Genomic DNA, 26,777 nt, shown 5'->3' with positions numbered 1-26,777 from the left:
GTGAGTTTTGGCGTAAATCTGATGACAGATTTAGGTAATATCTTGATATATGATTAGCAGCTTGGTCTGCCCTAAAGTTACTTAGTAAGACTATGACTAGAATAAAGAAAGTAGCTTATCATTGCTTACAATATATTTTAACAACAATATGAGTTTCCTCTCATATTCTTTAAGCTCTTAGTGTCTTGCTGCTGAATTATTTTTTCATATTGTCATAATTTACATATTCTTATCCTTATTGGAAATTTGTAAAATGTTTGAAAGTACTGTATAGCTTTGGAACCTCTCACTTCTGGGGAGATTCCTGTGGCTTTGAAAGAAAAAACAGTAGACGTTTCTTGTGATCTTGTCACAAAGAGAACTGGTTTTTAGAGGAAAAAAATTTGAGTCTCAAATTCATAATAATTTAGAGCTAGAAGAGAACTTAAATGTGATTTCTGTTTACTCCCGACCTTAGGGCTGAGCAAAGCGAGGTGTGGAAGAGTTAAAAGTGTTGCTGAATATAATCTGAAAAACAAAGAACAGAACAACAACATAAAAACTGAATCACTATGCTGTACACCTAAATCTAACCCAATATTGTAAATCGATTATACTTCAATTAAAAAAACCAAAATGTTATGGAAACTGTGTTGATCGGTAACTCAATCAAGGCTCCCCTAGTTGGTGGTGTCCTAGTGATCAATTATGACAAAAGAAAACTGTACATACATCAGCAGAGGGAGTTTTCTTTCTCTTTTTAGTTTTCCTAAGAACCGTGTTAAATTTATGTTCTCTGTATGGTCGGTCGTTACTTGAATCCTGGTTCAGCCGTGTTAATTACATGAGGTGCAGTTTCATGTAAGTCCTTTGACATCCCTGTGCTTCATTTTTCTCAGTGGAGGAAAAAAAAAGCCAAAACGGGGGCGGGGCATGATGATAATACCTACTTCATAGGATGGTTATGAGAATTAAGTGAGTTAAATTATACAAAATGCTTATTGAACAGGGTCTGGACATACCATTTTCTATTAATGCCATTATTCCTGCTGGGAGGAGATTCAGAGGCTGCCTTTTCCATCAACATGTGGGTATTTGCTTTTTTGAAGGCAACTGTGAAGGTTGTTGGGGTTCTTCACATTTTAAAAATGTGATAGGATGGGATTGTTTGAGGAGGAGATACTAGGTTATCATAATTTGGGATTTTAGACTTTTCAGCTCTTTGGGAAAGGATGGCTTACTCTTGTCCAATAGCATGGAAGGAGATTGCTCCTCTTTTTATGTGTTTCAGTTGAAAAGCTGATGGTTAAACATGTTTTGGGGATACACATTATATCTGAAAGTAGGCAACTGCCTGTGTGTACAAGGCCCATAGGGTCCAAGGTGGGAATCACCTAAGTCCCTCTTGAAGCCTTGCAAAGAAAAACTAGGATTAGAAATGATAGGAATGTGCTAAGTGGCTAGGGGTAGGTGGGCTGAGGAAGTATCCCAGGCAGAGATAATTGTATAGGCTGTGAGGACATCAGGAACTTAGGGTGTACTTCTGGTAATCCTAGTATTTCTGGGTATAAAATTGGGCTACTTAACTGCCTGTTGAATATAGAACACTAATGTCCATGAACTGCCTTCTTAGCTGGATTGAAAACTGTTTGAGGGCATGGGTATTTGACAATAGCTATTGGATAAGTAAACATTTATTTTGTTAGTATACAGTACTGATAATGATAATGCAATATTATCTCTATGTGAGGGTGAAGTGAGTGGAGAAAGTTAGGTGATGTCATTCTAGGTAGAAAGTGTGAAAAATAGGTTGAGAATTTATACTGTTTATAAATTTATATATTATAAGTTTAAATATCTCAAATGGTAAAGAGTCTGCCTGCAATACAGGAGACCTGGGTTCAATCCCTGGATCTGGATGATGCCCTGGAGAAAGAAATAGCAACCCACTCCAGCATTCTTGCCCGGGAAATCGCATGGACAGAGGAATCTGGTGGGCTACAACTTAGTGATTAAACAACAAAAAAGCAACAGGAGAATAGGCAAGACAGATTATTCAGCTATGTTGTCTTTATAGAGTATCTCTTTCACAGCATTGTAAAATTTTACCTCTCTACTCTCAATTCTAAATATGAATCTGATCCAACTCCCTCCCCAAACTGCAGGACCTTTATTTTCCTACCTACTTCTTGGAATTTTCGTCAGGATTTTACTTTTGATGTCATTGACCAATAGTCTAGCATTTTTTTTTCTGGGGAGGGCATGAACAAGTAAGTGTTTGCAATGGACTCTGTATAGAAACATATTTTAATATGTTATGTTGGAAGAGAATTGTCTCTAACGAATGCACATCGTTGGCCCGTGCCTGGTCTTTTAGAGCTCTTTTTTGGTCTCATCCAGTGTTGTCTCCTCAACACCATTTGCAGAAAGAAGTGTTCTGGGATGTGGTCACTAAGGCAACATCAAAATTTACTCTTTGGCCTGCGATCTCTCCCATAAGCTTTCTGTGCTGTATGAAAGTTGCCATAGCTGGGCTCTTGGTTTTTTGTGTGTGTCTGTCTAGTTCTTCCAGCTCAAGGTGGAGATCGCCTCACACTTTACTGACACTACCCAGGGTTGACAGCAGAGGGCAGGCCTGCTCCTTTCCCTGACCTGGGACCTGCACTCTTCTTCCTGACTGGGTCTGCTGCCTCTGACATTCAGCAGTTTTCTGACTTGTCAGATCACAGTTTCTGGCATCAGTTATGTAATATAATTCAAAACCAGTGGAGAGGGGACACAGAAGTCTTTTCCTTGTTTTCTCCATACATCTTGGATTCTTTCTGGGCAGATTCTTTTAGCCCACGTTGGTGGCCCTCTCTGAACTTTTTCTGCCCTGTTTCTCCCAGGATGACCCATAGGAGGTATTAGGGATTCGACTCTCCTCGTGTAATGTGAGAAGATTGTGGTCCTCAGGTGTTAGATTCAGCTCTCATGTAATGAGAAGGTGTGATTCTAAGGTGTTAGGTGCTGATTCTTAATAGGTCATCAAGGAAGCTTCTCAAGTTTGATTCCTGCATTGAGAGCCACATCCATATTAATAGATTTGTTGTTGTTTTTCTTGGAAAGATGTGATATTATTTCTCCTTTGTAGAGCAGGTGCTAAGTTGGCAAATAGTATTGGGCTGTGAGTTCAGGAGTTCTGGATTCTGTGTCTGATGCTGTTAGTTTTTCTGCACATCATCCTGCTTGCCTTTGTTCATCTATTTGAAGAAACAGTATTCTTCTAGGGGACTTAACTGGTGACTCTTCTTCATGGTATCTCATTGAGGGAAAACAACATGTTCTCTTTCAAAGTTTTAGCCTTTGTATTTGTGAGCAGAAACAATTCACCTCACGTCAGAAAAACAACAAAGTTCCCAAACTGATCGTTAAAAAATGTAGTTGCAGTGTTTATCCCTTTATTGAGTGAAAGGTGAACAGTGGAAGGTGTCTCCATTATTGCCATTCTCATGCTGTGCTCAGTCATGGCCCACTCTCTGTGACCTCATGGACTATAGCTCGCCAGGCTCCTCTGTCCATGGGATTTCCCAGGCAAGAACACTGGAGCTACTTGCCCATTTCCTGCACCAGGGGATCTTCTTGACCCAGGGATTGAACGCGCGACTCTTCTGTCTCCTGCGTTGGCAGGTGGGTTCTTTACCACTAGTGCTACCTGGCAAGCCCTAGTGTGCTGTGTAGTCCACAGGGCTGCAAAGAGACATGACAACAAAGAATCAGAAGCAATAGCGCACACACGCGCACCTGGGAAGGCCAGTGGTTTGTGAGATTCAGTCCACCTGTGTGGACCAGTCACCTTCAGCATCCAGTGGTATCAATGTCCTCTCCATGGATGGCTGGGATCATACTTTCTTAAACTTTCCCATTAAGTTAATACTCCTTGCACTTGAATTTCAGTCTGTGTTTTACTTGAAACTATACCCAGAATTGATATCAACGCTGTAATTATAATTAGGGAATGGGAATCTCAGAATGAGTAAATGACCTGACTGAGGTTTCCCTGTTAATCAGTCCAGTGCTCCTCTCAGTTTATAGAATAATGAAATTTGAGATCCTTGGGGACCAGCTAGTCCAGCATGCTTATTTTACAGGTGAGGAAATCGGAGGCTGAAAAGGGCTAATGAGATGGTTGCAACTACCTCACATCTATTAGGAAGGCTGCTATTAAAAAAAGAAAACAGAAAATGATTGTTGGTGAGAATGTATGAAAAATGGAAACCCTTATGGAGGGAAAGTAAAATGGTGCTGCTGCTATGAAAAATGGTATGACAGTTCCCCCCAAAACTAAAAATAGAATTACCATATGATCTCACAATTCTGGGTATACAGTTGTCCCTCGGTGTCTACAGGATCAGTTCCAAAATCCTTGAGTCTCTCTGTATCTATAGTGCATATCTGTGGAGTCAACCAGCTGCAGATGGTATAAAAAATCTGCATATAAATGGACAAGCACAGTTCAAACCCATGTTGTTCAAGAGTCAACTGTATACCCCAAAGAATTGAAAGCCGGGTCTAGAAAAGATATCTGTACACCCATGTTTATAGCAACGTTTTTCACAGTACGTGAAAATATTCCACAAGATGTGGAAGTGACCCAAGTGTCCATTGATGGATGAACGGATAAATGAAATGTGGTATATACATATGTGTGCTTAGTTGCTCAGTCGTGACCAACTCTGTGCGACCCCATGGACTGCAGCCCACCAGGTTCCTCTGTCCATGGGGATCGTGTCTGACTCTTTGCGACCCCATAGACTGTAGCCCACCAGGTTCCTCTGTCCATGGGGATTGTGTCTTACTCTTTGCGACCCCATGGACTATAGCCCACCAGGTTCCTCTGTCCATGGGGATTCTCTAGGCAAGAATACTGGGGTGGGTTGCTATGCCCTCCTCTGATATATACGTATGGTGGAATCTTATTTACCGTTTAAAAGGAAAACAAGTCTCACACATGCTAAAACATGGCTGAACCTTGAGGACATTATGCTAAGTGAAATAATAGTCACAAAAAGACAAATAGGTGCCACTTATATGAGGCATCTATAATCATGAAATTCACAGAGACAGAAAGTTGTCACTAGGGACTGGGAGGAGAGAGGATGGGGAGTTGTTTAGTAAGTAGAGTTTCAGTTTGGAAAGATGAAGAGTTCTGGAGATGGGTTGCACAATAGCACAAATGTACTTAACATTGTTGAACTGTACATGGAAAATGGTGAAGAGGGTTAATTTCATGTTATGCATATTTCATCACTCCCCCTCAAAGATCTTATGGCCACATGGATAGTTGGTGCTTCCTTGCCTCTCAACTATTCTGTGTTTGTCCCCATATGCCATTAATGACATTCTTCCCACAAAATCAATCATGCATCAGAAGCTAACACATCCTTTCCTAACTGGGTTGTCACCACCCAGAAAGATCATTTTCATTGCTGAAATGTGGTTGCTGTTTGACACTCCATTGCTGAAATGTGGTTGCTGTTTGACGCTCCATCCTCCTCTCTTCAAATTGTTCTTTCCCACTCTGCGCTCCAGGCAGGATGAATTTCAGCTGGTTGTAAAAATTCACCACATGCTCTTGCCACGTGCTATTCGCTTGGGTACTCTCCTCTCCATCACCTCTCTACGGTAACTTCTACCTTTAGGATCCAGCTGAGGCATCATATCTTCTGGAAAGTACCTTTGACCACAGAGTCTGAATTCGGTGCTTCTCTGTTCAGGCTCGTCCTGGCCACATGGAGTTGTCATGCTCTGTCCCCTGGTATGTATCTCCCGCTGGACTGTGCCTTACTCACTTGACGTTCCCTACTCCAGTACTCTTGCCTGGAAAATCCTATGGACGGGGGAGCCTGATAGGCTGCAGTCCATGGGGTCACTAGGAGTTGGATGCTACTGAGCAACTTCACTTTCACTTTTCACTTTCATGCACTGGAGAAGGAAATGGCAACCCACTCCAGTGTTCTTGCCTGGAGAATCCCAGGGACGGGGGAGCCTGGTGGGCTGCCGTCTATGGGGTCGCACAGAGTCGGATACAACTGAAGCGACGCAGCAGTAGCAGTGTCTAGTAATCTGCTTGCATGGGGTAGTTGCTCAAAAACCTTTGCTGAAAAAATAACAGTGTCTTGGGAGATGCTGTTGTAAGAGAGGCATATTAAAAAATGTCCATCATCAATCGCTGGTCTGCAACTCTGCGTTTTTTTTAAACTGTGGTACAATGTAACCTAAACTGTGCCATCTTTTTAAAAATAATTTTGTTTATTTTTCACTGTGCTGGGTCTTTGTCGCTGTGCGGGCTTCTCTCTCGTTGTGGCAAGCAGGAGCAACTCTCTAGTTGCGGTGCCCAGGCTTCTCATTGCGGGGGCTTCTGTGGCAGAGCACGGGCTCCAGGCCTTCAGTAGTCAGGGCTCCCGGGCTCTAGAGCTCAGGCTCAGTAGTTGCGGCCCACTGGCTCAGCTGCACTGTGGCATGTGGGGTCTTCCCAGGCCAGGGCTTGAACCCACGTTTCCTGCATTGGCAGGTGGCTTCTTTACCACTGAGCTGCCAGGGAAACCCCTAAACTTGACCATTTTAAGTATGTAGTTGATTAGTATTCTGTAGAGCCATAACTGTGCAGCCATCACCACCATCCGTCTCCAGAACTCTTCCTCTTGCAGAACTGAAGCTCTGCGCCCATTAAGCAAAACTTCCCAGTCCTCTCCTCAGTCCCTGGCAACCTCCCCTGAGTATGGGTCCTTTTACGATGGGCTTATTTCATTTAGCAGAATGTCCTCAAGGTTCATCCATGTAGTAGCAGCATGTGTCAGAATTGCCTTCATTGTTAAGGCCGAATAATATTCCACTGTGTGTAGGTACCACATTTTGTTTATTCATTCATCGATCGACACTTGGATTGCTTCCAAGTGATTGGCTATTGTGAATAAGGCTGACATGAACATGGGGCAGCTCTGACTTTTTAAGCATGACAAGCCTGTCCTTGTGTTGTTCACACAGCATCACATAAACACAGCTTTCATACTCTGAATTCTTCCTACCTCCATCCTGAATCATTTTTCTCCATCCATCTGCTTTCTGCCCTGTTTCAGTCTCCCCAGTTTAGGTCTTGTAACTTGTTTTCCTCACTTAGAACTGCTTCTGTTATGTAAAACCCACAGCCAGTGTAATACTCACGGGTGAAAAGCTGAAAGCCTTCCCACTAAAATCTGGTACTACAAGGATGTTCACTCTTACCACTTCTCTTCACCATAGTATTGGGAGTCCTAGGCACAGCAGTCAGATAAGAAGAAATAAAAGGTATCCAAATTGAAAGGGAAGAGGTAAAATTGTCACTCTATGCAAATGAAACTATAAAATTGCTTCTGTGGTTTCCCTCTGCATCTGTGATTCACACTCACCCTCTTGTCTGTTTTTTCAGGTCAGTCATGCTACAGGCCCAGTTGTGGAAGACCTGTTTTTCTACCTCGTGGAGTTTGGGATCTTTTGGCAGAGTGTTTTCCCTTTGCTTGTCTATTCTCTCCTCCCCACCAGCATTTTCTCTTCTGCTTTCCCAGCTATTCCCATTGGAGAAAGGAAGCTCCACTGGCAGCAGCCTTCCCATGCCCTGTTCAGCGTGAAGCACCACCTTCCTTCCCCTTGACCCCTGCTGCTTCCTTTCCCCTATCTCCCACGATTGCAAGGCCTCGGAGACATCGAAAGTGATCTGCTGAGCTCGAGATGACCTATTGCAAAATACAGCCCCCACTCCCAACAGCCCTTGTTAGGGAATCTGGTGGGAGAGGGGTTTGTTTCACATCTTTTCTGCCTGGTATCATCCTGCTTCTCCAAGGTCACGTGCTGTCTGTCCCTGTAGCACCATCGTTTCTCTTCACTCTCAGCCTGTTCCTCCTCTCTCAGTCCCCGAAATATGGCTGGCGGGAGGCTGGCTGTGAGTAATGTCCTTGACTGAAGGTTTTAGAATGACACAGAGGAAAGCTGCAGCATGGAAGGATACAAGAGGTGGTTGACTGGTGAACTGAATCTTGGACATCCTTGCTCTTAAATGTTCTTGGGCCATTTTCCTCTGGGAATTTCTCCCTGACAGTCTTTCCCTTTAGGCTATAGTAATCTGGTGGCTCAGATGGTAAAGAATGTGCCTGCAATGCGGGAGACTCAGGTTCGATTCCAGGGTCTGGAAGATCCTCTGGAGAAGGAAATGGCAACCCACTCCCTTATTCTTGCCTGGAGAATCCCATGGACAGAGGAACCTGACGGGCTATAGTCCATGGGGTTGAACAGAGTCTGGACACAACTGAGTGACTAACACTTTCACGGTAATCTATTTTAGGCTTCCCAGGTGGTGCTAGTGATAAGCCGGAGATGTAAGAGATTCAGGTTTGATCCCTGGGTTGGGAAGATCCCCTGGAGAAGGAAATGGTGACCCACTCTAGTATTCTGGCTTGGAGAATCCCATGGACAGAGGGGCCTGGTGGGCTATAGTCCATTTCGATCGCAGAGAGTCCAGCAGGACTAAAGTGGCAGCCCAAGCACAATCTATTTTAGGGCTCAGCTGCCCTTGCTGTTAGAAAGCCAGAGGATCAGGGGTTAGACGGTGAACCCGCATCACTGGCCTTGCCTAAAGTCTTCCTCACAGGAGAGTCAGCTGTAGTTCACTTTGCTGCCTGTGCTGCCCTTCTACGTTCCCTTCCCAGCTCATCTAGAATGAGGTCAGGTGGGGTGGTGGAGGCCTTCTAAACACTTCTGTTTGGCTAAAGTTCATTTTGAGTCAAGTCATACAGTATTGTTTTGATTTTTAAAACTTTTTTATTGAATGAAAGATTCTTTAAATTCTATGGTGCTTTACAGTTTTTAAAATGTTCGCACACATGATTTCATATAATCTCATAATAACCCTTTTTTCTCTTTTCCTCTCCCCTTTTATATTGCCCTTCCCCCTTCCCCGTGGTAACCACTGGTTTGTTCTCTGTATTTGTGAGCCTGCTTCTTTTTAATTTTATTCACTAGTTCATTGCGTTTTTTAAGTTCCACATATAAGTGATGGGTTTCCCTGGTGGCTCAGATGGTAAAAAAAAATCTGTCTGCAATGCTGGAGACCAGGCTTGGATCCCTGGGCTGGGGAGATCCCTGGAAGAAGGTAATGACAACCCACTCCAGTATTCTTGCCTGGAGAATTCCATGAACAGAAGAGCCTGGTGGGCTATATGGTCCATGGGGTTGCAAAGAGTCTGACATGACTGAGTGACTAACACTGACCAGCTATAAGTGATACCATATAGTATTTCACAGAGCACAGTGTCCTTTAGGTTCGTGCGTGTTGCTCCAAGACATTATTGCATTCTTTCTTAATGGCCAAGTATCATTCCATTGTGTGTGTGTGTGTGTATACACACATGCACACATCCTTTTTACCCATTCATCTGTTGACGGACAGTTAGGTTGCTTCCTTTGGGGTGCATGTATCTTTCTGAATTAGTGTGTTTTGTTTTTCTTCAGATATATACCCAAAAGTTGCTGGGTCATACGAATCCTCCATAGTGGCTGCACCAATTTACATTTCCACCAACAGTGTATGAGGGTTCCCTTTTCTCCACATCTTCGCCAGCATTTGTTCTCTATGTTCTTTTTGATGACAGTCATTCTGACCGGTTGTACACCAAATTTTGTAATGCAAGTGTTGGACATACAGCAAGGAGGCATCTGAAGCGTTGAGTCACTGCATCAAAGCCTCAACATCAGCAAGTGGTTAATGAGCTTTTTCTGCTGTGTGTGATATTGTGCAAGAGTTTTCAAACACATTTTTAAAAGTCTGGGCAATTTAGTTTGAATCATCTCAAATGTTACCCTAACTCTGGGACACAGTGATTGTGACAGCTGGTCCCTGCACAAGAGGGAACACAACAATGGCACAGAAGTTATTCAAGAACAAGTATACCCAAAGTCCTCATCATCTAATGTTTTTTCTCTGTGGAGAGGATCTTTGGTTTGTTGCTTTCTCAGCTCTTGAGCCTGTTTCCTGTTTCACATTTGACAAATTATTTTCAGAGACAGATCATATCTGCAGTTTCTTGGGGGAACTTCAAGATTTTTCCTGGATGAGTTATAAGGGTGGTTGATGCAGAAATGATTGTCTTGTGAGGTTTCCACCAAGCCCCATGTTGCCATGGGCTCTTAGAGGAAACAGCTGGTCTTCAGTAATCCTTCCCTAAGAGTGTCACCCATTTTCTCTGGCATCATGGAATCTTTTTATTTAATTGGCAGTGCCAGGTGGACCTTGTTGATGCTGCTTCTCTGTTATCTCTACCAATACCTTATTTGTTTTAGTAGGTGAATAATATATAGGGAGTTTAAGGAAATGGTGGATGTTTCGTTCACTTGGTAACATACATGAGGCTGCGAACAAGTCTCCTTTCAAAACTTCCGGAGTGTTTTTGGTCCTGCTTAGATCAGAACTATCTGGTTATATTTTATTGGCTTGGTGTAGCTTTTCAGGGAGGTAGACCTGGGTTCAACCCCCAGCTCCACCACTTATTTGTCATATGACCTTGGGAAACTTATTTAACTGCTTCATTTGTTCCTTCTTTGTTCCTTTCTTCCTTCAGGAATAAAAAAAATTTTTAAGTACAAGGAAAAATACAATAAATTCCTATATTCCTACCACTCAGAATTAACTATTTATAGTTGCATCTATGTTCTTTTAGTCATTTCCCCGTCATGCTCAGTACATTATCCTGATAATATACGTGTACACTCTCCTTTTACTCCCCACTTCTTGGGGAATAATGCTTGCCTCGTGGGGTTAAAATGAGACCAGAGAACTACAGCCCCTAGCCCACTGCCTGAGCCATAGCAGATAGCTGGTACACAGTAGCTGTTATTTATTTTTCTCCTCCCATCCTCACTTCTCTCTTTGTGCATCTCCATTAGAAACTCTAGTCCTCGAAAACTGACAACCGTCTAAAAATGATTTTTTTTTCCCACAAACTCTTCTCCCTTCTAGGGTGTATTTGCAGCTCCCAACTCAAGGAATTGATATCAATACATGTGGGAATGGATAGAATGCACCAAACAACTTATTTATATTGCAAATAATCAAAATATATTGAAAGGCCAGGACTTGCTGGTGAATGATGGATTACATTTGGGAAACCCTTTAAAACAAAATGATTGAACCAAATTTTAGATATTTTAAAAGCTGTGATATTGCAGGAATAGAAAGATTGAGATGAAAATTGCTTACTTAAAGTCTGCTGAGGAAGGTTGGTTTCTTCCTTGTAGTGATCTTGCAAAGCAAGAGGCTGTTGGGTAATTAATACTAGGGCTTTATTAATTTATGAAGAGCAGAGAAGGATTAGCTTGTTTGCACTGAAGTGAATTCTTTCCAAGTAACATGTTGAAAAAATTAAAATGATGAGAAATGCAAACAGTTTGCAATTTAAATGAATGTTCGCTTTTATGGGCTTTCTAGACTGGTTTTGGGGCTTCCCTTGTGGCTCAGCTGGTCAAGAATCCGCCTGCAATTCGGGAGACCTGGGTTTGATCCCTGGGTTGGGAAGATCCTCTGGAGAAGGGAAAGGCTACCCATTCCAGTATTCTGGCTTGGAGAATTCCATGGACTCTATAGTCCATGGGGTCACAAAGAGTCGGGCACAACTGAGTGACTTTCGCTTTCCCTTAGACTGGTTTTGCAATAAAATCTCTAGGCCCAAATGCAAGGTAACATAGTTAAAGAGCAAAGACACTCAAGTAACCAGGTGGCGTCGTTTGTAATCTACAACAATGTTGATGTGAAAACTTCCAAAATGTCTTTCCTTAAAAAAATTCTAAATGCCTTTAATACTGTGTACTAATGATAACAATAAGTCATCTATAAAGAACTTACTCTGAGCCAGACAGTACCATAAGTGCTTTCCTTGTATTATTTGATCCTTAGAATAACTATTTTGAAATACACTGTTTCCCATTTAATGGGTGAGGAGATTGAGATAATTAACCTACCCAAGTTTATGTAGTTACTGAATGCTGGAGCCAGGTTTCAATCCAGGTGGCTGGTTCTAGAGTCTGATTTTAGCTACTATACTGTCCTGGAGGTTCCTCGGTAGCTCAGGTGGTAAAGAATCTGCCTGCAATGTGGGAGATCTTGGTTTGATCCCTGGGTTGGGAAGATCCCTTGGAAGAGGGCATGACAACCCACTCTAGTGTTCTTGCTGAAGAATCCCATGGACAGAGGACTGCCAATAGCTAGAATTTAGGGGTGTTTTACCTGATGAAAGTGAAAGTCACTCAGGTGTGTCCGACTCTGAGACTCCGTGGACTGTGGCCCACCAGGCTCCTCTGTCCATGGAATTCTCCAGGCAAGAATCCTGGAGTGGGTAGCTATTCCCTCCTCCAGGAGATCTTCCTGACCCAGGGATCAAACCCAGGTCTTCGGCATTACAGGAAAACTTTTTACTGTCTGAGCCACCAGGGATGAGTAGAGCACATGTGTGATATTTGAGCATCACATGTATTTTGGAGACTTGTCAGGGAGACTAAGAATAGTGATTATGGATTTTTTTTTGGATACATGGCATAAATGTCAGTCAAAATAACTGTTCATAAACACATCTGCTTAATTCTCCTGTAGTTGAATAAAAAGTCCTCTACTCCTGCTTTTTTTTTTAAGCAGTGAGAATGTCTGGCTCTCTTCTTGACATGAGTTTATGATGTTATTTATTGTTCATGTTCTTGTACTGAGTGTCAGGTGTGTATGAGCCCCATGCTGCTTGCAGGCAGGGGAGGGGAGAGATCCAACAATGAAGAAGCCTTAGTCCCTGTGCTCAATGCAATTTATGACCCACTGAGAAGCGTGTAAATAATTCAAGGGCGTGGATGAATCAGGTGTGGGGGTGGGAGAAGTGTGGCATCTGAAATATAGGCAGTTACCATTTTAAAATGTTCAGTCAGCAGGATCCCAACCTGATATTCTTTGTGTCATAGATGCAATTAAAAAAATTTACCGAGTTCTTACTGTATTTTAGGCCTCATGCTAGAAAATTATTTTGAACTTTGCTAAAATAGACTGTGGTACTTATTTTCAAGCATTAGGAAGATTTAAAGTTTAGAGAAGCCAGAGGTAACTTTATTTAGACATAATCTATTCCCTCCTTTGGAGCTGGTGTATCTGATTGATGCTGCCATTAGGCCAGAGTGACGTACCATCATGTGACACTCTGTGGCAAGCTGGGACAAAAGACAGTGGTAATAAAAGGTGCCAGTGCTGCTACATTAAGTACATGAGTATGCTAGGCCACACCTGTATTGCTTCGAGAAGAGAAGAGCACTTGGGAAGTATATTTAGTAAAAGTGTCTGCTTCCTTAGGAGTTTTTCTCTGTTACCAAAACTTTACATTGAGTTGCAAAACTAGGCCACAGAGATGACTATTTTTATGACTACACTGGTGAATTCCTATGTCTGTGGAGGTAAAGATAAAAGTGAGTATCAGTCACCAGACTTGCTACCCTTTAAAATGCTGAGGCCTGTATTGACTGACATACAATAAAATTCCTCTTACCCCCAGGTCTCTGTCACCTGTATGCTTCAGGAGACATGTGTTTTCCTTTTAATGTAGTTCCTAATGTGATTTTCAGTTCCTTTCTAATACCTGGCCTGGACTCTCAGACAATGAGAATAAAAATATAAAGACCATGTAAGATTTTTCATAAATACATAAAAATTCAGTTTGTTCAGGCTCCTCTTTTTAAGTCTAGAAAATATAACGATACATTAAAAAAAAATCCTTAATGAGGATTGAAGCCTCATTAAGCCTCTTTTTTGCTTAAAGGTCAGTTTACCTGAAACTATAATAATCCAAGGTGTATTCTCTAAGCATTATAGTTGGTCAGCATTTATATTGGATGGAGGAATTCTTAGAAAGTAATAGACTCTGAATATCCATTCAGTTGGTCTCAGAGAATCATAGTGTTGGAAGCTGTCTTACTGATGATAATAGTTGAGTCTCATCTCATCTTAAGTGTCCTTTCACAGCACTCCTGACTGCTGGGCTTGCAGCCTCTGCCTGGGAACTCCAAAGAGAGGGTATTTGTCATCTCCCGAGGCTTCGATTTACTACAGGTAGAGTGTCCTTAAGTTGTGACCTGTGCCTCTCTGGAACCCCGTTTAGCGGTTCTGATTTTGTACTTTGAAGTGAACATGAATATATAGTCAATATTCCTTCCCCTGAGTGAGGGTATGAGGGTAGGAATGCTAAAGGGGAGCATCTGGTGAGGACCTCAAGGGGATGTTCTAGCCAGCAAGACTTTCCCTGTAAGTCAGGTCCTGGGCCTGTTGTGCAGACTTCTGGGTAGACTGTGAACAGGGCTATTTTATTTAACCTTTATTTTGTAGAGTTGTCAACAAACACTGAGGAAGACACCCCAGTGCAAAGGTATTGAGTGACTGCTTTGCATCACTACAGTGTTAAGAGTCTTGACTTTCATTATGCGACCCCATTCTTACAATTACTTGAGTTCAGTTCAGTTCAGTCGCTCAGTCATGTCCGACTCTTTGTGACCCCATGAATCGCAGCACGCCAGGCCTCCCTGTCCATCACCAACTCCTGGAGTTCACTCAGACTCACGTCCATCGAGTCGGTGATGCCATCCAGCCATCTCATCCTCTGTCATCCCCTTCTCCTCCTGCCCCCAATCCCTCCCAGCATTAGAGTCTTTCCAATGAGTCAACTCTTTACATGAGGTGGCCAAAGTATTGGAGTTTCAGCTTCAGCATCATTCCTTCCAAAGAAATCTCAGGGTTGATCTCCTTCAGAATGGACTGGTTGGATCTCCTTGCAGTCCAAGGGACTCTCAAGAGTCTTCTCCAACACCACAGTTCAAAAGCATCAAATCTTCAGCGCTCAGCCTTCTTCACAGTCCAACTCTCACATCCATACATGACCACTGGAAAAACCTTAGTTGGCAAAGTAATGTCTCTGCTGTTCAATATGCTATCTAGGTTGGTCATAACTTTCCTTCCAAGGAGTAAGCATCTTTTAATTTCATGGCTGCAATCACCATCTGCAGTGATTTTGGAGCCCCCAAAAATAGTCTGACACTGTTTCCACTGTTTCCCCATCTATTTGCCATGAAGTGATAGGACCAGATGCCATGATCTTCGTTTTCTGAATGTTGAGCTTTAAGACAAGTTTTTCACTCTCCTCTTTCACTTTCATCAAGAGGCTCTTTAGTTCCTCTTCACTTTCTGCCATAAGGGTGGTGTCATTTGCATATCTGAGGTGTTTGATATTTCTCCCGGCAGTCTTGATTCCAGCTTGTGTTTCTTCCAGTCCAGCGTTTCTCATGATATACTCTGCATATAAGTTAAATAAGCAGAGTGACAATATACAGCCTTGACGTACTCCTTTTCCTGTTTGGAACCAGTCTGTTGTTCCATGTCCAGTTCTAACTGCTGCTTCCTGACCTGCATACAGATTTCTCAAGAGGCAGGTCAGGTGGTCTGGTATGCCCATCTCTTTCAGAATTTTCCACAGTTTATTGTGATTGAGTAAGTATCATTAATTCCAAAGGGGAGAAATTGAAACCCAGAAATTGGGTATGGGCATTGGCATTCTAATCTTGGTCTCTCTCCCGCATCATCAGGATCTTCCTTTTATTTTATTTTTTATTACATTTATTTATTTTTAATTGAAGGATAATTGCTTTACAGAATTGTGTTGGTTTCTGCCAAAAATCAGCATGAGCCAGCCATAGGTATACATATGTTCCCCCCCACTCAGGACCTTTCTGACACACCATGTTGCCTCCTGGAGGCCTTACCAGGTGCAGCTTTCACGGGTTTCCTCATCAGTTCACATGTTCTGTATCTTCTCTTCTGAATAAATCCAGCTGGGAAGTCTAAGTTTCCCAGGCCAGCTAAGTCAACATTCATGTTAATTCAGCTCTCTCTCCTCTTTTTGATACCTCTGTAGCATTGCCAGGAGAAGGCGGTGGCCCCCCGCTCCAGCACTCTCGCCTGGAGAATCCCATGGATGGAGGAGCCTGGCGGGCTGCAGTCCATGGGGTCGCTAGGAGTTGGACACGACTGAGCAACTTCACTTTCACTTTTCACTTTCATGCATTGGAGAAGGAAACGGCAACCCACTCCAGTGTTCTTGCCTGGAGAATCCCAGGGACGGGGGAGCCTGGTGGGCTGCCGTCTATGGGGTTGCACAGAATTGGACATGGCTGAAGTGACTTAGCAGCATAGCATTACCATCAAAGTTAAGCATGTTGTTTTTAAAGCATATTATTTCCTTTTTTCTCTCTAGGAACATATATTTCTAAGCCGAACTAATACACATCAATAGGTATGGGAAATCTCTCCTTTCATATCCCTCAACTGGATCAAAAAGAATCTCAGAATAGTTTGGTTTAAAGGTTGGGAAATCTTAACTAAGTAGTCCAGTTTGACCAGGTTGAACCATGATTTCATCTTCTAAAGTGATTGGTCTGAGTTCTACTCTTGATGTGCAAATAAAAGGCTGATATCACAATTATGAGAAGAGCAGAGATGAGCTTTGTCCTTTTAGCCTGCTTTCAGGTGAAATTTAATAGTTCAATAAAATGAAGCCCTGGGAAAACACTGGAATGTCTGATACTTAGGAGGAGTAGAGATAATGGTATCCCTCCAAGTACTTGCATAGTAATTAATTTTTAACTGAATTATAGGGGATGTATAATATTATATAAGTTACAGATGTACAGTATAGTGGTTCACAATTTTTAAAGGTTATATTACACTTATATTTATTATATTTGCTATAATCATGCTCCCTGACTTTGCACTATACTATAAAGCTAGAGCAACCAAAACAGCATGGTGCTGGGAAAACTGGGCATGTAAAAAAATGAAATTAGAACATCGTATACATTGTCTAACATCATATACGAAAATAAAATGGATTGAAGACCTAAATGTAAGACTGGATACCATAAAACTCCTAGGGGAAAACATAGGCAGAACACTCTTTGACGAAAATCCTAGCAATATTTTTTTTTGCAAAGTATTTGAAATGAACCTTTCACACTGTCCTGTTACTACCTGCTTTGTCTGTCCCTCAGTAAATTTAAGCTTCTTGAAGGTAGAGAACATACTGAATTCAAACTTTTATTTCCCAGAGGCCATAGCACAATGCCTTTCCCACAGCAATTGACAAATAACTTTTCACTAATGAATGAATGAATAACAGAAATTAAAGATGTCTTATATGGTCAACATAAACCTTCCTTAAGTGGTGTTGAATCAATTTCTGTTATTATTATTTTAAAAAATTATTTATTTTTGGCTGCACTACCCACTCCAGTGTTCTTGCCTGGAGAATCCCAGGGATGGGGAAGCCTGATGGGCTGCCGTCTATGGGGTCGCACAGAGTCGAACACGACTGAAGTGGCTTAGCAGCAGCAGGTCTTCATTGGTGTGCTTGGGCTTTCTCTAGGTGTGGTGAGTGGGGGCTACTCTGTTGCGGTGCCTGGGCTTCTCATTGCAGTGGCTTCTCTTGTTGTGGAGCAGGGACTCTAGGCACGTGGGTTTCAGTAGCTGCAGCACATGGACTCAGTATTTGTGGCCCACAGGCCCAGCTGCTCCACAACATCCAGGATCCTCCTGGACCAGGGATCGAACCTGTGTTTCCTGCCTTGGCAGGTGGACTCCCAACCACTGGACAACTGAGGAAGTCCCTCAATTTCCATTCTTTTGAGGCAAGAAAATACTTTCTAGAAAATAGAAAATCTTGGGTTAGCTATGCATCTGAAGTTATGTGGACCTGGCTGCAGGGTTTTACATATGTTTCCAGGGTGGTACTCTGAAATAGGGCTTCACTCCAGCTGCTGCTGCTGCTGCTAAGTCGCTTCAGTCGTGTCCGACTCTGTGCGACCCCAGAGATGGCAGCCCACCAGGCTCCCCCATCCCTGGGATTCTCCAGGCAACAACACTGGAGTGGGTTGCCATTTCCTTCTCCAATGCGTGAAAGTGAAAAGTGAAAGTGAAGTCGCTCAGTCGTGTCCGACTCTTAGCGACCTCATGGACTGCAGCCTACCAGTCTCCTCCATCCATGGGATTTTCCAGGCAGGAGTACTGGAGTGGGGTGCCATTGCCTTCTCCATCACTCCAGCTAGGAATTAAATTTTTATATTAGATAAGTTTTGAATTTGAAACTTTCTGGTTTGTAAATAAAACTGGTTATCCTTAAAATACTTCATCCAAGATATTCGAGCATGCTTGGGGGAAATATTCAGTTCAGTCGCTCAGTCGTGTCCAACTCTTTGCAACCCCATGAATGACAGCATGCCAGGCCTCTCTGTCCATCACCATCTCCTGGAGTTCACTCAGACTCACGTCCATCGAGTCCATGAGGCCATCCAGCCATCTCATCCTCTGTCATCCCCCTCTCCTCCTGCCCCCAATCCCTCCCAGCATCAGAGTCTTTTCCAGTGAGTCAACTCTTCTCATGAGGTGGCCAAAGTACAGGAGCTTCAGCTTCAGCATCATTCTTTCTAAAGAAATCCCAGGACTGATCTCCTTCAGAATGGACCGGTTGGATCTCCTTGCAGTCCAAGGGACTGTCAAGAGTCTTCTCCAACACCACAGTTCAAAAGCATCAATTCTTCGGCACTCAGCCTTCTTCACAGTCCAACTCTCACATCCATACATGACCACAGGAAAAACCATAGCCTTGACTAGACGGACCTTAGTCGGCAAAGTAATGTCTCTGCTTTTGAATATACTATCTAAGTTGGTCATAACTTTTCTTCCAAGCAGTAAAGCATCTTTTAATTTCATGGCTGCAGTCACCATCTGCAATGATTCTGGAGCTCCCAAAAATACAGTTGGCCACTGTTTCCACTGTTTCCCCATCTATTTGCCATGAAGTGATGGGACCAGATGCCATGATCTTCGTTTTCTGAATGTTGAGCTTTAAGCCAACTTTTTCGCTCTCCTCTTTCACTTTCATCAAGAGGTTTTTTAGTTCCTCTTCACTTTCTGCCATAAGGGTGGTGTCATCTGCATATCTGAGGTGATTGATATTTCTCCTGGCAGTCTTGATTCCAGCTTGTGTTTCTTCCAGCCCAGCGTTTCTCATGATGTACTCTGCATATAAGTTAAATAAGCAGGGTGACAATATACAGCCTTGACGTACTCTTTTCCTATTTGGAACCAGTCTGTTGTTCCATGTCCAGTTCTAACTGCTGCTTCCTGACCTGCATACAGATTTCTCAAGAGGCAGGTGAGGTGGTCTGGTATTCCCATCTCTTTCAGAATTTTCCACAGCTTATTGTGATCCACACAGTCAAAGGCTTTGGCATAGTCAATGTTAGGGAAATGTTAGGTGTGGTTTTGTTTTGGAAAATATCTGATTAAAAGCATGATTCTGAGAAAGCATAAACAGGGACCATTGGGACGTAGAAGATGGTGCTGAGTGTGATTTGGTGTTGAAATTTCAAAGCTTTCTCTGTTCTGTGTGCAACAGAATTCTATCTCTGAGATAAACAAAATAGAAAAGCTACACCTAATTGTCTTCAAGGATGCCTGTGTTTAAGTAGAGACATAGGTTTTATGACTAAGAGAAACCATTCAAAAAGAAACAAAATGGTCCAGGATATTACGTGATGTGTCAGATAACTGTAAGATTCTTCCTTTCCTCTCTGTCTCTCTCGTGAGGGAAAATGGTTATGACGACGTCTCCATGGGCTCATAGGTGTGTGGGCTCCTTCCTGGGTAATGAGTTGAAGGAGCTATTTATTAAGGCCCTACTTTTAGTTCAATCTGAGGAAAGTACTTATGGGACTGGTCACAGTTTACTGTCCCTTTAGGAGATATGACTTTTCCTATTTAGGAGTTGCTCACGGACCTACAGAAATTGTGGGGAGAGCAGAGAGAGGAGACTTTATGCCACCAGTGTGTGCGGGTGTGCACGCGCTCAGCTGTGTCCGACTCTTTGCAACCCCATGAATGGTAGCCTGCCAGGCTCCTCTGTCCATGGGATTTCCCAGGTAAAAATACTGGAGGGGGTTGCTTTTTCCTGCTCCTGGGGATCTTCCCGACCTAGGAATCAAACCTGCGTCTCCTGCATAGGCAGGTGGATTCTTCACCACTGTGCCACCTGGGAATGCCACCAGACCACCACCCTTTTCATTAGCACAAATGCAAAGACATACCAGACTTGCCAGGTGGCTCAGTGATAAAGAATCTGCATGCCACACAGGCAGATTTCCTTCTGGAGAAGGAAATGGCAGCCCCTCCAGTATTACCTAGGAAATCTTATAGACAGAGTTGCCTGGCGGGCTGCAGTGCATGGGGTCACAAAAGGGTCAGACAACTTAGCAACTAAACAACAACAGAAGACATACTGTCTCCTGCCTGATGAAGGACAGCGCTGGGCCTGATGTCTGGAACATCTCTTCTAACTCTCAAACACTTGTGAGCTTGAGCACAGCTGCCAGAGAGAAATGAAGCCGGGAGGAGGAATTCAAGCCACCTCCTCAGAGTGGGCCAACTCCCTTTGCTTCCTCTCTCTTTGCTTCAGGTTTTCAGAGCTTTTTCTCTTGGTAACTGTCACTACTTGCTCTGTTCAGTCCCCAGAGATAAACACATAGGCCCTTTTTCTTTTAAGATTTACCTGTTAAAAATAGCAGCATTAGGGAATCACAGAAACCCCGGACCTGATTCCCTTTTGGAAGCCCCGGGGGACTTGGCTTTTATTTCTTAAAAATGTTGGACTTGCTTTTCCTGCTAACTTGTCTCCTTTTTCCATTAAAGGAGTCATATGCTCTCAAGAAAGCTTCACTGCCAGCATGTAGGCCTGGAGATGCACAACAAGCTGAATGATCCCTACTTTCTTGTTTTGGCCTGGAGCTTGCATCTCTGGGGATATACTATGGGTATTGGACTCTGAGATGTTCAGAGTATTTCCTCAAGCGCTTATTTTCTTTGGCAAGCCAGTAACAGATTCTCATCCAATGTGAAGTTTTTGGTTTTCCTAAATTCAGCTTAAATCATAACTGCTCTGGACTATGCCAAAGGCTGATTTGCCCAAACATGAATTCACAGATATTATTTGATTAGGAAAAATCACTCAGTTAGTGAAGAGTGATGGTAAGTTGGCTTTGGGTGGAAATCTCACCAGCTAAGATCCTCCAGCTGAGTTCATGTCGGCATTGTTTCCTCTATGAGTTGACTTCAGATGACATCTTTATCTTTTGCTTTTAGAAAACAATATTCCAGACATGAATAAGAAACTATGAGTCATACAATAAATATAATGCTAGGCTTGTGCTGTGACTGTTTTTAGAGCATTGTATTTTAGTGCTTAATTATCTGTTTACTACAAAAGTTGGCAGTCTTGGCTTTCCTTTACCATGTAAACAAAATAATATTATTTGCTTCCTTCATTTTGTATTGCTTTAATAGTAGAAACTCTTAAATTTTTTGTGTGTGTGTCGACTTCTATGTAGTTTAGGACGAGAAATTTTCAAGAAACTTTTTTTTTTTTTAAGAGTTTTTTCTTGTAATAAATCTAAGTGCAGTAAGATTTTGATCTTGAAGGTAAACAAGCCCCTGTCACTAACAGTAAGAGAAATGCTGTAACTGAAGAATTTCAGAGGCAAACCTTTTTGTCAGCCATGACATATCTGGGTGAGCTGGCAGTCTGAGGTCTATACTCGAGCTTTGGCAGCCTAGAGATATGATTTCTTCAATTCACTGAGAGTTGAGTGAACTCAGGGATATTGACTGCTGTTAACTGGTCAGTGTGTTCTCTCCTCGGTGGCAAAGTCTCTACATGAAGCCAAATGCAATCAAAAGTTTGCTTGGTGAAAATGGAGTCTGAGCCAAAGGGTATGGGATGGTCTGAGTGGTGGATGTCAGCCAGGCCTAGATGTCCTCCTCTCTAGCCTGGAGGCAGTGTTGTAGGAGCAGCATCCATTTCTCCTCCTCTCGGCTGGTGAGGATGACTTTCCTGCTGGCCCAGTGCTAAAACCTGAGTATGAGTAGCCTTTCATGTTAAAAGAGAATGTAAACCCTCTGTGGTTTGAGCATATGAGACTTCTGGGAAACCAGGCCATGTGTCCACTTCCCAGCTGGATTTTCTGTCTCCTTCCAGTTTTCTTCCTTTAACTATGGGTGTTCAATACCATCTTCACCCAGGGGATTGTGTTGCCCTCTAAAAAACTGGCCAGTGTCAAACATCAGATGGGCTTCCTGGGTGGCTCCGTGGTAAAGAATCTGCCTGCAGTGCAGGAGGCCCAGGTTCAGTCCCTGGGTTGGGAAGGTCCTCTGGAGAGGGAAATGGCAACCCACTCCAAAATGCTTGCCTGGAGAATCCCATGGGCAGAGGAGCCCGGCAGGCCACAGTCCATGGGGTTGCAAAGAGTCAGACTGAGGGACTGAGCACGCATAGTTGATTTACAATGTTGTGCTAGTTTCTGGTGTATAGCAAAGTAATTCACTTATGTATCTACTTTTCATATTGTTTTCCATTACGGTTTATTACAGAATATTGAATGTAGTTCCCCATGCTATGCAGATGTACCTTGTTGTTTATTTTATATACAGTGGTCGTATTTGCTAATCCTAGGCTCCCGATTTACCCCTCTTCCACCCCCGTTCTCTTTTGGAAACCATTTAGTCTGTTTTCTATGTCTGTGAGTCTGTTTCTGTTTTGTGAATGAGTTCATTTGTGTCATGTTCTGGATCCCTCATATTAGTGATATCATATGGTATTCGTCTTTTTCTGACTTAACTTCCCTTGTGGCTCTGCTGGTAAAGAATCTGCTTGCGATGTGAGAGACCTAGGTTGGGAAGATCCCCTGGAGAAGGGAAAGGCTACCCACTCCAGTATTCTGGCCTGGAGAATTCCATGGACTGTATAGTCCATGGGGTTGCAAAGAGTTGGATGCAACTGAGCGACTTACTTCACTTCACTTCTGACTCACTTCACTTAGTATGATGACATGTAGGCCCATCTATATTGCTGTGAAAGAATGTTATTCCATTCTTATGGCTGAGTAGTACTCCACTGTGTATATATACCACATCTTTTTTTATCCATTCATCTGTCCATTAGCAGCCATTGTTTTTGATGCTCAAAATGTTCCAAATAGGCCAATAGTATCCTGTTTGCATGGCTCTCCTGTCTTTTTGACATGACTCAGTTAGTCTTGAAGTACCGCCTTTCTTCCTTTGTTTATCAAGATATTTCTAAAGGAACCCTGATTCCTTTTAGTGGGGAATGAGTTTTAGAGACCAAATTCTGGGTGCTAGGGTTATTCAGTGATGCTGGGTGGCTCTTAGTTCTCAACCTATTCAGTGGCTTTATATGTATTTTTGAAAAGAAAAAAGATGAGTTCATACATTATTTCCATTTAAGATATACTGTTGCAGGATTAAAAAACTTGATTTCTTTGTACACTTTTTTGTTACATTGAAAACACCTTGGTTCCTTTTGACATTAGCATCATTTATTTAGGTTATTCTATAGTGTACATAAGAATTAAACCCAATATTTTTAATAACAATAATGCTACAGAATGACATTTAAGATTTCTTTGTAGTTCTATCTGCTCTTAAAAGGTATACCACCATTCTGCAAGCATAATACTATACTCTAAAGCAACTTATTTTTTTCTGGGTTCTTCTGCCATCAAAAGGATATTGAATTAGGTTCATGTGTTTCTATTCATTTATAAATTTTAGAGTTTCCTTTTTGTTTGATTTATTAATATTATTACTATAATGAATTAATAATACTATTAATAACCATGAATAATATCAATGTTATTCCAGATTCCAAACTGCATAAGGTACATCCAGAGAAATCTGTTTTCTATTCCTCTCTCTTCTACATTGTTCTCTTCCATATAAATACTATTTATTTTTTTTAATCCATCTGTTGTGCCTTTTCTAAATATATATATACAAATATCTTTGTATTTCCCTCCACATCCTTTCCTTTCTTATGACTCATTCACCTTTATGATTAATATCCATTGGAAAATGTCGGAATGCCCTAGTTTATGAATGACTTAAAAACAGCAGTAATTATTGCTAGTAGTTTTGACTACTGAAGTCTCTGGCTGGAGAGATGGAGGAGCCACTTTAAAACACCCTGCTTTTAAGAGGAACAGTTTTATTTTTAATTTCACTCTTCCAAAAGAAACAGCCATAATAATAATAATATTATATATTTAATTAATATATAATTAACATACAGCATCTATACATTAATAATATTAATATATAATACTACTAATAATGATAATAATACTTTTAACGTGCTTCCCATGCCCCTCTAAGATGCCGGGAAAGGGTTTGACACAATTTGGGATGAAGCTGGTGCTTCACGATCCACCAGCTACTCACTGGTGTTCTGCGCCTGAGACTGGCTCCCTTTGGTGCTCCCTCCAGCGTCTCAGATCTTGGGAGAAACACGGAGATCTCTGTCACTGCTCCTGGTCTCGCCGTTGCTCAGCCGCCCGCGCCCGGGCTGGGGGTGCTCCGCGGCGCCCCACGCAGGTGCCGGGAGCCTGCCAGGCGTCGGGGAGCTAAGGCTGCCCCGCCTGCGCACGGTGATGCCGGGATTGGGGGCGGGAGCGCCGCCTCCGTCTCCGAGCACTCGATCGCTCCCGCCCTCCTCCCCGCCCCAAGCCCTCTCCAAGCCTCAGCCTGGCTGGCTCCGCACTGCAGATGCCTGCCTGCCGCCCCACTCTCGGCAGCTCCCACGGTTCTCCCCGGCTCCCTCTATTCCCGAGCATTCTCGCTGCTTCCCAGGGACCCTCGACTAAGCGATCTCACCAAGCCCCCCGCGCACGCCTAGCCGCTACGCCAGTGGAGCGGCGGGAACCCAGGCGGAGTGCGGGATCCCAGGGCGCTCTCGGATGCGGCAGGACAAGCTGACCGGCTCCCTGAGACGTGGAGGGAGATGCCTGAAGCGGCAGGGTGGTGGCAGCGGCGGCGGTGGTGGCGGCGTGGGCACCATCCTGAGCAATGTGCTCAAGAAGCGCAGCTGCATTTCTCGGACCGCGCCCCGGCTGCTCTGCACCCTGGAGCCGGGTGAGGACCCGGGGCGGCAGAGGGGAGCACTGGAGAGTAGCGTGGCGTCCCCGGCGCCGGTGCCTTTGCCTTAGCTGAGACTCCGCTAGGCCCGGGATCACCCGCCGGCCGGCGGGTGCTGGGTGCCGCGGCTGGGCGCAGGCGGGGCTGGGTCGGCCTGGGAGGGAAAAGCGAGGACCCAGGCCTGACCGGGGCAGCGGCCTCCCTAGGCGCGGAGGAGGCTGCTCCCGCCGGCTGCCCCTGCGCCCCCACCCCGCGGCCTGTGAGTGGTCCAGCCCTGGCTTGTGCCCGGAGCTGCTGTTGGTGCGCTCGGGGAAGTGCTGGCGGCTGCCTGGGCTGTCAGAGGCCGCGCAACCAATTGTGCTTCGGACGCACAAGAAGCCACACCTTAGAGGAGGTGTGGGAGGCGGAGAAAGGCACAGGTTTGATACTTGGAGTCAGAGGGAAAGGTAGTGACCGCGAAGGAAAAAAAATCGGGTGCATTTTCTTGAGCGTCCCTGCTTGGTGAGTGCTGGGATCATATCACCAGGAGCCTCCGGGTGGAGCGCAGGCAGGAAATACTCCTGCAAAGCAGAGATCCTTTCTGTAGGCAAAGACCGAGTGAGCTGCCGGTGTTAGGCTAGGCCCTTTCTGCTGTCAGCCTGTGTTTACACATCCCTGCATCTCCAGGCTGCGTAACTCCGCGCCCGCTCCCTCACCCGGCATTCCTCCCCGGGGGTTTTATGAGCCCAGCCCTGGCGTGCTCAGGCCCCTGGGTATAAGGCTTAGTGGTTAGGAGTGGCCGCAGAGGAAGCCAGCTGTGCCCGGACCCGTGCTTAGCGCCCACTTGTCCCCAGGGTGGCACCAGCTGGCTTCCAGGTGGGTTTGTCCTCCCCTGAACCTCCTCCTCCCTCCACTCTGTCTCCCTGCGCCTTTGGGGACCTGCTGTCCTGAGGCTGCAGAGAGAATCAAGGCGCTAAGCCCCAAAGGGTGGAGCGCGTCATTGCCTTTCCGAACCTCGTGGTTTCTTTGTTTTTCTCCCCAAGGAAGTGTCTAGTTGCAAAGACTGTAGTAGTTATTCACAGTCTTTCTTTAGCCTTAAAAAAAAAGAAAAAGAAAAAGAAAAAACTTCCCATGTTAAGTGTTTTGTGTTCCTGAATCCGGAATATCCAATGATTACCAGATGAAACACAAACCTACTCCCCTTCCTTATTCAGTTAGAAGAAAAGAAGTAGAAATGACCTGATTTCAGCTTTTGCATGCAGGCGGCGAATGATCAATTCCAGGGAAATCCTGTGACTCATTTTTGATCGTGAGAAAATAGTTGTGGTTTTAACTAACCCCAGCCGGGTGTCAGCTCAGCAAGGCGATTGGCACGATGCCCAGCAGGTACTTCTGATAAAGTCAAGGGAGCATATTTGGTCTTACATGCGGGGAATCATAGGATTTTAGATCGGTTGAGATAAGAGCATGGGACCGAATTTCCTGGTCTTTGTTATGTTACAAAGCAAACGTCATTTCTAAACACGCTTCTATTCAGCACCCTGCATCTGGACAGCAACCTCACCAAGAGGTTTTATGTTAAAATCATGGCTCCAGCTGGAGGCACTCTTATCGCCCGTTGTATCATTGCACACTGAGGCAAAACTTCATTTAAATCATCTCCGAGTAATGAGAATCCATCAAGATACATAATATACCTTCAAAGAAG

General features: G+C 43.8%; 1 protein-coding gene across 1 annotated transcript in view; it reads left to right on the top strand.

Annotated features, from left to right (window-relative positions):
* The window catches only part of TBC1D30 (TBC1 domain family member 30), an 88,381-nt gene that overhangs the window by 19,654 nt on the left and 41,950 nt on the right, over positions 1–26,777 (top strand). Inside the window, exon 3 of the mRNA XM_052640677.1 lies at positions 14,033–14,119. Coding sequence (XP_052496637.1) covers positions 14,033–14,119 — 87 coding nt within the window. The remainder of the gene's footprint in view (positions 1–14,032; positions 14,120–26,777) is intronic.

Source organism: Budorcas taxicolor, chromosome 5, assembly GCF_023091745.1.
Source record: "Budorcas taxicolor isolate Tak-1 chromosome 5, Takin1.1, whole genome shotgun sequence".
Lineage (NCBI taxonomy): Eukaryota > Metazoa > Chordata > Mammalia > Artiodactyla > Bovidae > Budorcas > Budorcas taxicolor.
Note: the sequence above shows the minus strand (reverse complement) of the source record. Positions and strands in the feature narration are given on the sequence as shown.